The 14,600-nt window shown below is 45.3% G+C and overlaps 2 protein-coding genes across 2 annotated transcripts; both read left to right on the top strand.

The window, feature by feature from the left end:
- The first annotated feature begins 503 nt into the window (after positions 1–503).
- On the top strand, positions 504–1,433 carry LOC110298510 (olfactory receptor 13A1-like). Its single transcript, XM_021167806.2, has one exon. The coding sequence runs from the start codon at positions 504–506 to the stop codon at positions 1,431–1,433; it is 930 nt and encodes a 309-aa protein (XP_021023465.1).
- An 11,687-nt stretch (positions 1,434–13,120) lies between these two features.
- Positions 13,121–14,038, top strand: LOC110298561 (olfactory receptor 13G1-like). The gene has a single exon (XM_021167883.2). It carries the CDS (start codon positions 13,121–13,123, stop codon positions 14,036–14,038), a length of 918 nt encoding a protein of 305 aa, XP_021023542.1.
- The last annotated feature ends 562 nt before the right edge of the window (positions 14,039–14,600 follow it).

The raw sequence follows: 14,600 nt of genomic DNA, 5'->3' as shown, positions 1-14,600 counted from the left end.
CAGCTCTGTGTTCTAAATCTATCACCACCCCAAAACATGCATCCTGGAACTGTTTTTCTGCCTGCCTCTGAGAACCCTGGCCCACTCCTTGATAAGGTTGGTCTTTTCTAGGTTCAAAAGGTCTATGCTGTGGAACAGACTGCCCCTTCTCCCCCTTAACTTACCCTTAGCTGCCTGGTATACATGCTAAAAGGAGCTCCAGTTCTTAGGGTATCAGAGGACATGATCTATGTTAAATCAAACACAGGCTGTAGATGGATACTGCCCATCACTGAAAGGGGTTCCTTCTGTTCTGGGTCTACTGTGTACAGAGTGGATAGTTCATGCTCACACTGTCACACTGTGTTGATAGATGATGTTATCATTTCTCCAGCAACCGAGTAATGAGAAGCACTCCTACTCACAGCTGGCTGAACCCAGTGTGAAATGATGGCTGCCCCACACCCTGGGTCTCCTTGACCATCCCCATCTGTGTCACAGTAACTCCCAAAACTCACTCTCAAATGGAAATAAATAATTACACAACTGTGGTGGAGTTTGTCCTGCAGGGACTCTCTGAGGACCCTGGGCTCCAGGCTCTCTTCTTGGCCTTTTTCTTGCTTCTTTACATCCTGGCTCTTGCAGGAAACACCCTCATCATCATAGCCATCAGCCTCAACTCAAGCCTTCACACCCCCATGTACTTCTTCCTTGCAAACCTGGCCCTGTTGGACATTGTCTGTACATCCACTGTTCTTCCCAAGCTGTTGGAGGGTCTGGTGGGTAAGAGCAGTCACATCTCTTATGAAGGATGCATGACCCAACTCTTCTTCCTGACCTGGTTTCTAGGGGCTGAGCTGCTGCTGCTCACTGCCATGGCCTATGACCGATATGTGGCCATCTGCCGCCCACTGCACTACAGCATGCTGATGAGCTGGCCCATCTGTGTCCTGCTTGCCGGCAGTGTATGGGTCATCAGTGCAGCCAGCACATCTGTGCACACTGGCTTGATGGCCCGACTCAATTTCTGTGGCCCCAACCAAATTCGTCACTTTTTATGTGAAGTCCCAACACTGCTGCTTCTGTCTTGCAGCCCTACCACCCTCAACAACATCATGATTGTCATTGCAGATGTTTATTTTGGTGTGGTCAACTTTCTGCTGACTATGATATCCTACAGCTTCATCATTTCCAGCATCCTGCGCATCCGCTCAGCTGAGGGCAAGAAGCGTGCCTTCTCCACCTGCTCTGCCCATCTGGTGGTGGTTGTCCTGTACTACTCCACCGTCATCTACACCTATTTGCAGCCTGGCTCCGGATCCTCCTTGGAGAATGGCAAAGTGGTTGCTTTATTGTACACAGCAGTCAGCCCTACCCTGAATCCCGCCATTTATTCTCTAAGGAACAAGGATGTCAAAGTTGCCCTCAAAAAGTTATTTGCCTGTTTCCATTGAGGAGGCAGAAGTCACCAAATGTGACTTGATCGAGCTGTTGATGAACTATTTGGGATGTGTGACTGAGAATCTGATGTCCTGTCAGAGAACAGATAGGTAATTCATATGGTAGATGTACATCTTCTGTTCACTCCTTGGAGGAGCCACTGGCCATTTTCTTTTGGAAGTGTGGACATCCAGGTTTGGGGCAGGCTGTGTGTTTATATCCTGGGTAGCTATCTCTTATGTAGAGCTTTTTGGTATCATGCATTGGAGAAAATCACCCAGACCCTGATATTGGACCCTCTTAGTTTGGACTTGAGAACTGTGTCTGGTGGCACCATGGTCCTTACACCTCTGAGAGGAGAGAGAACAAGCAATATGCTTCTCATACCAGCAATGCCCAGGAACGTGTGGGTTGACTCATCTCTTCTTCTCCAGTTGGGATGCTTTGCTGTCATAGTAGAGGATGCCACACTTTTCTTGGTTTGGACAGAAGCTTCTGCAGACTGAGTAGGAGTTCAATCTCCCTCTGGCCTCTGAATGCTGTTGTACACTGCATCCTCCTAGACTCTCTTCTCGCCTCTACACAGTTCCCTCTAGACTATGATAAACACTGTGTTGTTTGATGCTGTTGCTAGCAACCTCCAAATGTACAGTTGCCTTGTGATTCTTCACTTCTGAATCCTTTGCTGTGGCTGTTTTTTAAAGACCTTGATTTCTTTGCCAGTCACTTGTTCCAAGACACTTGTCAGAGTCTTTTGTTTTGACCCACTCCCTGCCATGTCATGATTGTTTTCTCTCTTCAAGGGCATACTCATGATCCTAGGAAACCTCCATGAATGACCCAGTACTCTCCACTCAGTATACAAGCACACACATGTACAACCATATCTGTTGATGTCAGTGGTGCTCATGTTCTCAGAGATCAGTCCACAGAAAGTAGCTTTTTTCTTTCTACCAAGCAGGATGTAGAAGTCTACGTAGGTTATCAGGCTTGGTAGTAAGCACCTCTACCTGCTGAACCATCTCATTGGTCCTACATATTTGGTCCTGAGATGTGTTTTCTACCCTGTATCCAGGATTTTAATGTCCACAGTTCCGTACTGAAAGAATTCAAGCATAGTGAATTGGTCAGGATTTAGCCGGGCAGCTGTGATCTTGTCCCTACTGCTCTGCTGTTGTGTTCTTGCTTTATATCCACTTCCTAATTTACTTATCCACATGCCCCTCTACTTTACTCATTTCAAAACAAGCTGCAAACATCAATTCATTCTCCCTTAAATAGTTTCATATGCATATTAGAGGCAGTCATTTGTTTATAGGTTTTTCTGGCTTGGGTAAAATTTTCAGACAGTGAAATGGGTGACTCAGGGTATCACTTACTGAGTTTTGGCAAATACACACAGCTATGCAATGCAAGTCTCCTAGGAGAGCAGAGATGGTAGCCTTTAATGTAGGATGTTTTACCCAGGGCTGTTCTACATGTTGGGCCTGAGGTCATCAGAGCCCTTTCTGGTAGTCATTGCTGTCCTGACATTTCAGCTGCAGGTCAGTTTTGTGTGTTATAGAACTTTGTACACATGACATCAAGCAACACACATTCTGACATGTGTGCTCTTTCATAGCACAGTGTTTTTAAATTTTATTTATATGTATGAATGTTTTGACTGGACGTATCCATGTGTACCACAAGCATGCTTGGTGCCCTTGGAGGTCAAGAGAGAGTGTTGGATCCCTGGTTGAAGTTACAGATGACTCTAATCCAACATATGGGTGTGGTACTACAACCCAGTTCATCTGTATGAGCAATAAGTGTTCCTAGGTGCTGAGCCATCTTTCCAGCCCAGAAAAGTATTTTAAGTATTCCTTCCTGTTATCATGTGTGTGTAACGAGTGCTGTGCTCTTTTCTATTTTGGTGAGCAGTAGATTCTAAGGTTTTATCACACTGTATTATCCAACTTCCATAGATAATCATCAAAATCCTATCCCACGCTTTTCTTTTTCTGTAGTAAGTGACTGTGAATGGCTTTGTGGGGTCTCAGGGTGTGTGTGGGCTGAGTTTTGTAAGGAAATTATCACCGAGGTTTCATCCTTTTCATGCTCATCAACAGTGAATGGGGTTTCTACTGGTATTTACCACCACCTACATTCATTGATAGAAAGATGTTCAGAATTGAAGTCTAACTATCCCTAACTCCTGCTCTGCTCCAGAGAGTCTCCCTGCTGCTTTAGGAGTGACACTGGCATTGGGGGTGGCTTGCGTTGTTCTTTACTGCAGACGTGCAGCTCTACCCCAATTACTTCTTCACACATCTGTTCTGCACCCCCGCCCCCCCCCCATGCTCATTAACACTTATGTTGATTTCTTTATTTGATGTGTTGCTTAGGAAGGCATTACTTAAACTCTAATTATTGAGGCATTTCCCGTTGGCATTGTTATTGATTGCAAGGAGGCATGAATTTGGCTTGATCTAGCTTCCTTAGAGTCAGTTGCTCCTGGAGCACTCTGAGCCTTTCAGTTCCTAATAAACCATGGGACTCCCTCAGGCAGTGAAGCATCCAGGCTCTGTGTTTCCTGGAAGTCAGTGAAGCTCCACAGGACAATTACTCTGAGACATTAATATTGAATACTCTATATAACATGCAAACATTGTGTGCTGGCAACTACAATCAGACTCTTCCTGGCAACTGCCATTATACTCTGTTCCTGATAAGGCTATCCAAAGTCTGATTGTGTAGTGAGCTTGTCTCATCCTCAGTCTTGCTCAGGATGCCCCTCCATCCTGGTCTGGTTTTCATTTCTCACAGACCAGATCTGCAACTCTATCATCTATCTATCTATCTATCTATCTATCTATCTATCTATCTATCTATCTATCTATCTATCTATCTATCATCTATCTATCTATCTATCTATCTATCTATCTATCTATCTATCTAATCTTATATCACTTATACCCTTTTAATTGTGTTAAGACTTGTTTTATTGCTGAGTATGGGGTAAAAGTCCAGAGAGACCTCATAACGTCCCTGTATCCTGTCATCATTGGGTGTGGCGCTCATGCACTGGTCTGGAGGCTGATAGTCCCTGCTGATGTCTGTCTCCTTGTTCTGTCCCTAACTGAGAGGACTGAGATACCCCACTGTAATAAACCACATAATGTTGTCTTGTACTTATACCAGTTCCACTAGGGCATGCAGGTTTTGTGTTCTTCTGTTACACTGTTTCCAACTCCATGTTAATACTTTTTATCAATAAATAAGTTCTTTTATTCATGCTACTAACGTCTACTCTGAGATTGACACTGATAGTAAATCAGTCCCTCTATCTTTTATTCAACTGTTAGCATGGTGTATATTTTTATTATTTTACTTCCAGCTTAATTTTTTTCCCCGAGACTGGGTTTCTCTGTGCAGTCCTGGCTGTCCTGGAACTCAAGCTAGTCTCGAACTCAGAAATCCACCTGCCTCTGCCTCCCAAGTGCTGAGATTACAGGCATGCGCCACCACTACCCGGCTTTATTTTTATATTTTAAGTATATACTTTTGTAGGCATCATATAGTCTGATTATGCTTTATTCTGCAACCTGAAAAACATGCAATAGTTAGTTTGGATATTCTGACTGTATTTAATGTGGTTATTTCATTTATGAAAGGTAACTTCTCAACCTCCTATTTCCTGAGGTTGCCTGTTTGCATTCTTTCTGCTGATCCTCAGGGTTTCAGTCCTTTTTCCTCACCCAATACCAGATCAGGTTCTCCTCTTCCCCCCAATGCTCCCCCCATCCACTTTCCCTCTCAGGTCTCTCTCTCCCTCCCACCTTGTGATTGCTTTCTTCTCTCTCCCAAGTGAGACGGAGGTATCCTCACTTGGGCACTTCAGCTTGTTGACCTTTTTGAGTTCTGTGGACTGTATCTTGGGTATTCTGTATTTTTTTTTTTTGCTAATATCCACTTATCAGCGAGTACATATCATGCATGCCCTTTTGGGTCTGAGTTACCTCATTCAGGATATTTTCTATTGCCATCCATTTGCCTGCAATACTCAGGATGTCCTCATTCTTAATAGCTGAGTAGTATTCCATTGTGTAAATGAACCACATTTTCTGTAACCATTCTTCTGTCATGGGACATCTAGGTTGTTTCCAGCTTTTGGCTATCACAAATAAGGCCACTATGAACATAGTGGAACATGTGCCTCTGTGGCATGGTGGGCCATCTTTTGGGTATAATCCTAAGAGTGTTATAGCTGGGTCTTCAGGTAGATCTATTTCCAATTTTCTGAGGATCCTTCAGATTGATTTCCAGAGTGGTTGTACCAGTTTGCAATCCCACCAGCAATGGAGGAGTGTTCTTCTTTCTCCACATCTCTCTCCAACATATTTTGTCACCCAATGTTTTGATCCTAGTCATTCTGCTTGGTGTAAGGTGGAATCTCAGGGTCATTTTGATTTGCATTTCTCTGATCACTAAGGACTTTGAACATTTCTTTAGGTACTTCTCAGCCATTCGAGATTTTTCAGTTGTAAATTCTTGGTTTAGTTCTATACCCCATTTTTTGATGGGGTTGTTTGGGAGACTCTCAGGAATCAAAGGGAGGGACCTTAGATGAAATGCCTGACAGTAGGGAGAGGGAACTTATAGAGACCATCTCCAGTAGGAAGACAGGGCATCAAGTGAGGGATGGGGCTGCCATCCCACAGTCACATCTCTGACCCATAATTGTTTCTGCCTGAAAGAATTACAGGGATGGAATGGAGAGGAGCCTGAGGACAAAAAGGTCCAGCAACAGGCCCAAAGTGGGATCCAGCTCAAGGGGAGGTCCCAAGGCCTGGCACTATTACTGAGGCTATGGAGTGTTCACAAAAAGGACCTATCATGTCTGTACTCTGAAAGACCCAAAAAGCAGCTGAAAGAGTCAGATGCAGATATTTGCACCCAACCAATGGACAGAAGCAGCTGACCCCTGTTGTTGAATTAGGGAAGGCTGAAAGAAGCTGAGGAGAAGGGCAATCTTGTAGGGGAATCAGCAGTCTCAATTAATCTGGACCTCTGAGATCTCTCAAACACTGGACCACCAAACAGACAGCATACACCAGCTGACATGAGATCCCCAACACACATACAGTAGGGGACTTCTGGGTCTGTGTTCATTCAGAGATGATGCACCTAACTCTCAAGAGACTGAAGGCCCCAGGGAGTTTAGAGGTCAGGTGGGGTGGGGGGTGGGGGCATCCACGTGGAGATGGGGGGGAAGTGGGTTGGGAGGAGGTGTGGAATGTGGAGCAGTCAGTGGTTGGATAGTGGGGACAGGGAATCTGGAGTGTAAAAAATAAATTAATTTAAAAAACCAGTAACTTCTCTGTGTATAGAAGTCTGAGTGACAGTTTTTTCAGGACTCAAAAGCTGTTACTCTTTTTCATACTAAGAAACCTGTCTTCCTTTTTCTGTATATGACATGTAATATAGTACTCTTTTTTGAAATTTGGACTCTTTGTGAATTCACATCGTGCCTCTCAGTCTGACTCATCTCTCCATCACTTGGTATCTGTCCTCTGTCCTTGCAACCTCCCTCCCCCCATTAGGAAAAAAAAAACAAGACAAAAAAATCTTGCCATGGAAACTTCAGTGTGTTATAGTGTGGCACACAGTGTACCCCTTTGTTCAAATATCTTTATTTGCAAATGTTCATTGCAATGAGTCATTGGTCTGATAGAGGCCTCTGGCTTCTGTTATGCTATCTATACTGGACCCTCACTGGGACTCCTCTGAGATACCCTGCTGTTGCCCTGTGTCATGGATCTGCAGGACCAATCCATTTACATGCTCCAGCAGTTTGTAAATGGGGTGGGGGTGGGGTGAGCCAACTCAAAGTCCTGGACCTGGAACTGAGTGGTAGCTGAGCTGGGATCACCCACACCTATACCACCAAGATCAGTTCTCCAGCACTGTCCTCCCTGGCTCGCTCAAGAAGGGGTGGGGCTATTTCTCCTCCTTTCAGTTGTCCTGTCTGTCAGAGGTGGAAAGATGCCAGGGATTAGGAGGGCATCTTTCTCTCTCTCACATCACCTCATGGCAGACATCGAGAGGCATGGGCAGCTCTCCCATGCTCATGTAATCGGGGCTAGCTCACCTGTATCACTGCCAGCAGGGCTAGCTCTACTGTGCTGCCCAAGCAAGGTTGGCAAAGGGGAAGGGGAACTGCTCTCTGGAGTGCTACAGCCAGTGGGGGATGGAGCCAGCTCTGCATAGCCCTTCGACATCAATATGGTCCTAGGCAACATCCCAGATCAGGGACATCCGCATGACCTTTGGTGGTAACATGAGTACCTGATATCATTATATGTGCTATATGACCACAGACCCAGACATGGATTTCATCATGACCTTAGGTGGCAGGGCAGGCTACACACATCAGACTCTTCCTCATTACCCTCTCATTTTCAGTTCTGCCTCTCCTTATGGTGCTCAATCCATTCTGTTTCTCTTTCTCTCCCAACTCTCCACTACATACTTACACATTATAGTGGCTCCCACTATGGGTTGGCCACACAGTGGCTGGGCCTCTGGGTGTCTTCCTGCAGTGTAACAATCATAAGAGAAACAGTTCCTGACTTCAGTCGTGTTGCTCAGTAAATAAGTTCTCCCACATTGAGTATTAAACAGGCCTGATCGTTCCAGCTTCTGAGACTAGACAAGTTTGAGTGCATTGAAGGCAGTATGGTGGTAGACTGGTCTGAACATATGCACAGAACATGTGTCATAACAGGAAAGACTGCTAAATGACCATCTACTTACTCCAAATACTCAAGGGGCTGACAGACCAAAGAAAGATTCTGTCAAGATAAGCTTGGTGAATAAATTGTTTTATGGGCAGCTGCATTAATCAAAAGTCCCACCCCTAGTTAATTTTGGTACCTGTACACTTTAGCATCTCTGGGATTTGTATAGACGGGAAATACTGGTGATTGGATTCCCAGGAGAGCACCCTGTGACCTTTTCCAGGGGAGCATGCCAATAACCTGATTACCATTACCACAGATCTAGCTCCATTCTCTATCACTCTGCTTAGTTCATTGCCATTACTGTAGACTAAGCTCTCCTATGAGCCATGAGCTTCTGGATGGCAATAGATATATCAAGCTATACAAGAGGAGACAATATTGCTTTCTCTCACATGTCATCTCCAACTACAGCAATTGTAATGCAATTCAGAGGCTAAGTAGTGGCCTTTAGCATCTCATTGGTTTAGGTAAGGATTTTTTCAAGAAGCAAAGTATATTCTAGACAAATAAAATGTTCTCACAGAAGATATTGTGAGTTTTGGGGTATTACTATTCTTCAGGTTCTAAAGTGTATGCAAGGCTTGATGCCTTCTGAGTATACAGTAATGGGATCATTTTCTCCATGGACTAAATCATTAATGGGCAGGAAAGAAGTGTTACTGGAAATCATGGGGAGTCTGAGTGGACTCACATAACATCATATAATATGGCGAAAGTTGGGGTCTCTTCTTGGGTTTTAGGTGTTATGGATACATTAACTTAAGAAGTAAATAACATGGAAGTGCAAGGGCAACTTACTACAGATGAAAGGAAAAGCCTCAGGTTCAGGTGAGCTGTAAATCTTGCAGCCCAGAGGAGGAGACTGGAGATGCGAGGGTGGGATTGGGGTCATTCTGTCTGAAAGAAAACAACAAAACAAGCAAGCAAATAAACAACCATGGAGGTCAGCCTCATGGCTGAGGGGATTGCATTAGAAAAAAAGTAAGAAGGCCTAAAGTGTTAGGGAATAAAAAATAATATATCCAGGGTAAATAAGCAAGAATCACAAAAAGAAGGGGGACTCAATGTATGAAATCAACCTGAAGAAGTGTCTGTTACATGGCAGCAGATAGCCAGGGGTGCAGAGCAGTGTGTGTGTGTGTGTGTGTGTGTGTGTGTGTGTGCATGTGTGTGTGTAGGGGGCGGGGTGGCAAGCCTGACAGTGTTAGGGAGCTCAAAGGCTTACTTATGCTCTGTCCAGCATCTGAAAGAAAAAGACCTGTCCCTCCTATTTAGGGCTCAGAAAAGCTGAATCCTCATGGCAGCTTCCATGGACTTCGTAAAGGGGAGATAATTCTAGGAAGGAAAAGTATATTATCTTAAAGATGGACCCACTTTTCTTATATTTTTGGTTGTGAGCCTAGCCTTTAACAGCTGAGCCATCTCTCCAGCCCTGGACCCACTTTTCTAAGGGTGACACTCCTCCCTCATCTTCTCCACTTCTTCTCCCTACATCCCCTCCGGCTCAGTTTCTTGACCTCTTGTTCAACTGTCTTAACACTCAAGGGAGGGGACAAGTACTGTGGATTTGGAAGCATCTCCAGCCACTCCAGGATGGTGCATCCCAGACCAAGAGTGCTGAGAATAGGGCAGGCTGATTTCTGATTCATCTCCTTGCGCTGATTAGAGATAACCCTGAATACCCCATCTCATGTCTTCTCTCTCCCTAATACTGCCATGCCATGAAAGACCAGTGTCTATCTGATGTTCTCTAAAAAGAAAGGAGAGAAAGAAAAGGCAATGACTTGAATTTATGCACCGGGGTCTTATTAACAGCTGATGGGCTTTTGTGAAGTGATTAGATCCTGATTTTGCATCTTTGTCTCAACATACTTTGACATAGTACTGGGAGTTGAAGTTTTGATCACAGATATAGGAGGAAGGTGAGCATTTGGAAGAATGGCTAAAGCTCTTGCAACCACTTATGCAGCCTTTCCCACACTGTGCTGGCCATGCCTCCTGCTAATTTGTAGAGTAGGGAGATTCCTAGTGAGGCAATCCCAGCAGTGTTCCCAGAGCTTGCTTTGGGACCAGGTTCATGGCTCTGACCAACAAATTGTGATTAACCACATGGATGGCTGGACCACAGGCTGAAATCATGTGCACTGGGCACAGTATTCAATATATACATGCCAGTGATTGTTGGTAGTGTGGAGAATGTGGAGTAGACAGAAGCATGGAAGAGTTGGAGAAAGATGGTGGACTAACACACCAATCCTTATTCCTTTAAGTAGCTCAGTGAGATGCTATTGATCCTCTGAGTCCAGGAAGATGATTAAGGCATGAATCTGATTACAGAGGCAAGGGGAGTTTGTGTCAAGATCCAGCCTCAGCCTGGAGAGGTGCCCTGTCCAGAGCCTAGGTGTCAGACAAGGCCTCTAGTTTGCCATGACCATAGAAGAACAAGCTAGCCATATTGCAACATAAAATGGTCCGTGCCCCTGAAGACCACAGCAGTCATGTGATCTTTCTGGGAAGAGAGCAGCTTCCTGGACCCTGACCAGCACTAGTCTAGCACCATTTGCTAAGGACAGGTCACTTCAGGTCTGGGATGGATGTTATTGTGCTTAGGTGAAGTTTGTTCTTGCTCACTGGGTGAGGTAAGTAGACATGAAAGAGCAGAATTCTGGCAGCTGCACAGCCCGAGGACATTATCCACTTAGAGGAGATGAAACTGCATGGTGACCAGTGACAGTCTGTGCTGGAGGACATCAGACAGGGATGGGGAAAGAGCTCTGACCTTGGCTTCTCAAGTGTTTCTATCTGGAATGAGGGGCTCTTTGGGACTGGCTGAAATTGTGGTTTGGGTAGTTAATTGGCTCCAGGCACAAACATCATCCCCTGATCTGCCTGAGTTCTCCCTCTACCCTCTGCTCCCACTGGTGATATTGGTAGACAGCAACCCCCTGGGTAGCAGGACAGACAAGTTGTCCCAGTGTCATCAGTTCTACAAGTGTGTGTTGTGTTGCATGAAAGGAGGCTTGGTCACCTCCATAGCCAGTCCTGCTCAGGAAGCCAGTGTGGTTCTGCCTAATTGGTCCCTCAGGGACTGATTCCTCCCTGTGAGCACTTGTCTCTTCTATAATAGAGGATACGGGGCCCCTGGTCCTCACACCAATACCCTAATATCCCCTTTTAGTTAAAGATGTCACATACACTCTTTAAATGTTTTTAATGTAATCTGGCTCTAATGAAAGTTGACGTGTGTGTGTGTGTGTGTGTGTGTGTGTGTGTGTGTGTGTATGTGTGTGTGTGTGTGTGTGTGTGTGTGTGTGTGTGTGTGTGTGTACGTATGATGCTGAGAAGAAAATTTCTGGAGAGGACACCTGGGAAGATTCTTGCTGTAGGCTTACCATGTGAGTTTAATGTTGATTGCACTTGCATTTGAATATTAATGACCATGTTTTTGGTAATAGGTTTGGGTTAGGAGATCATTTAAGCTGCAATTTTCAAGACAGCTTTGAAAGCAATTAAAAAAAAAAAAAGAACTGCCTGGACACATAACATCATCATGCCTTCCCAGAACCTACCTGTATCTCTGTCTCTGCCTCTCTCTTTCTCTTTTGTTTTTTGTGTGTTTATTTTTTCTTGCTTTATTGGTGCCTCTATGTCTTGCTCCATCTCTATCTTTATATCTGTCTCTATATCTGCCCCTCCCTCCCTTCCTCCTCTGCTTTGGGTGTGTGAGAGAGAAAATCTATTTCTGTCTCTCCTCATCGTTGCCTCACTGTCTTTCTGTCCTCATGCGTATGTCTCTCTCTAAATCTCTCTTTCCCTACCCCTTCTTTCTTTCCTTGTTACCCTTCTCAGTTCTCATGTTGAAATATATAGTGTCTCCTGTGCCAGGGAGCTCATTCCGCAGGGTATGGGGTCCGGTATCTTCTAGCCACCCTACACAGTGACACAGCTTTGTAATATTTGGATAAGTATATCTACCTTCTAGACACTGCCTGAGGTAGGTCTGAGAGTTGAGGTCTAAGCCCAAGCTAGGAAATTGTTATAATGCTGGCTGTATATAGGTACATGAAAATAACAATAATCTTCAAAAATGAACACAATCTAGTGAACTATCTGCAAATGTAAACTCTGAGCTCCAGGGCTCCTAAGTTTAAGCAATACTTTATACAAGAGGGTGCACAATCTAATAATATTTATATTCGTACACGTACTTGTACTCATACACGTTCAAGCACACTCTGTTTAAGGCTTTTGAACTCAGCCATAGAGTTTTAGCTTTGAGACAATATGTGGCTGCCAGGATACAGGGGTGAGACACGACTCAGTCCTGCCTGGTGCCCTACTTCAGAGCCATACTTGAAAGCCTTTGATTCCCAGCTCTAGTGATACACACATGGACAACTATGGTTTGTATAGGTAAGTCACCCCCTGCCCAGGGAAGACCTTGGTTGATGGTGTTTTACATGGCCAGGTGAGGGACATTTTGTCATCTTTCTTATTCCTTCTCTGTTCCCACCCACTGTCTGAGAGCTCATGAATAGAAGGTAACCACACCTCTCCCATGTTACCAGGACAGACTGATTTCCATCCTGAGGGGTATTCCCATTCCTGTTCCATACTCCTTGAAGTCTGGGGAAACAAGAGTCCCAGTGGAGAAAGATCCTGCATCTCTAAGGTTTATGAGTAGCCACATCAGTCTCCTAGAAGTCTTGTATCTAGAATGACACCTGCAGCCTTGGCTGGCACAGAATTCTGTCCTTACCCCGATGTAATACTGAGGTTTGGGCTCTAGGTAGGTCTCAACACATCTGCATTGGGTCGTTAGCACAAATTGGAACTGGAGCATGTCTTTCATCTTCGGATCCTATCAGATCTGCCACAGAAAACCCACTACCCCTGGATCCTGAGATCTCTCCAGCTTTATGATGAATGGGACACTGGTCACTGAGTTCCTCATCCTGGGATTCTCAGAAATGCCTCACCTTCGGGTACCACTTCTCTTCAGCTTCCTCTGCCTATACATGGCTGCAATCTCAGGAAACTTGCTCATTATGGTGACAATCAGTGCCAGCCCAGCCTTGCATACCCCCATGTACTTCTTCCTGGTCAACTTGGCCATGGTGGACATCCTCTGCACCTCCACCATCCTACCCAAACTACTGGACAGCATGATGACAGGAAGGACCATCTCTTACGGGGGCTGCATGGCCCAGCTCTTCTTCTTCACATGGTCACTGGGAGCAGAGCTTCTGCTCTTCTCAGCTATGGCCTATGACCGCTTTGTGGCCATCTGCTGTCCCCTACACTACAGTGCTTGGATGGGCCCCAGGGTGTGTGCATTCCTGGCTGGCATTGTCTGGACTATCAGCCTGACTAACACCAGTGTGCACACAGGCCTGATGTTGCGTCTACCATTCTGCAGCTCCAATGTTATAGAGCACTTTTTCTGTGAGATTCCCCCACTGTTGAAGCTTTCCTGTGCTCCAACACAATTGAATGAGGCCATGGCCTTTGCTGCAGATGTGTTCCTGGCTGTAGGGAACTTCTCTGTGACAATCCTCTCCTATGGCTTTATTGTGGCCAGCATCCTGAAGATCCGCTCAGCTGAGGGCAAGCGACGGGCCTTCTCCACCTGCTCTGCACACCTCATTGTGGTCACCATGTACTACTCCACTGTCATCTACACCTACATTCGCCCTTCATCCAGCTACTCACTGAACAAGGACAAGGTGGTATCCATCATCTACACCTCAGTGGCACCCACCTTGAACCCCCTCATCTACACTCTGAGGAACAAGGATGTCAAAGTTGCACTCCGGAGACTTCTCTCCTGCTGCTGAGCCTGTGCCAGCATCACTGCCTTCAGCCCTGCTGGACTGGGGGATCACAGGTTTGGTAGAGGTCTCTGTTCCTTTCCTGAGGACACATTTTGTTGAGCCACAAGGGACAAGTGTTCAACTGCTGCCCTTTAGGGAGGAGAAGCCCTGAAGAAACACTTGATACTTTGTAGGATCATGGAGTATCCAGGAGGTTATAGATCTCAGTGGTTAAATGATTTCCCTAAAACATCCTATGCGGGTGTAGCCTATTCCTAGCCCCCTCTGCTTATAGCCGTTACATGAGCCAGGAGCTCTGGGTAGACACTGCCTTATGCCTGTGTTCCCTTTTTACCCAAAAAGGTTACTCAGCCTTGGTTGTGGCTGGCATGTAGGTAGGGGACCTGGGGGTCTCAAGTGTTCTGGGAGTTTACGACAATTGGTATTATCATAAGTATTTCACTTATGATAAATCTGAAAATTTTTATTTCCTTTCAGATTTTAGTATATCTCTGAAAGGGATTTTTCAGGAAAATGCTTGCCATGCTGTGGGCATACTATGGCAGTGTGTGATATGATAAGGCCT

This window comes from Mus caroli, unplaced genomic scaffold, assembly GCF_978045245.1.
Source record: "Mus caroli unplaced genomic scaffold, Mus_caroli_1 scaffold_8, whole genome shotgun sequence".
NCBI lineage: Eukaryota > Metazoa > Chordata > Mammalia > Rodentia > Muridae > Mus > Mus caroli.
Note: the sequence above shows the minus strand (reverse complement) of the source record. Positions and strands in the feature narration are given on the sequence as shown.

Coding starts and splice junctions, on each gene's coding strand:
- LOC110298510 (XM_021167806.2), top strand. CDS start 504: ATGGAAATAAATAATTACACAACTGTGGTGGAGTTTGTCCTGCAGGGA.
- LOC110298561 (XM_021167883.2), top strand. CDS start 13,121: ATGATGAATGGGACACTGGTCACTGAGTTCCTCATCCTGGGATTCTCA.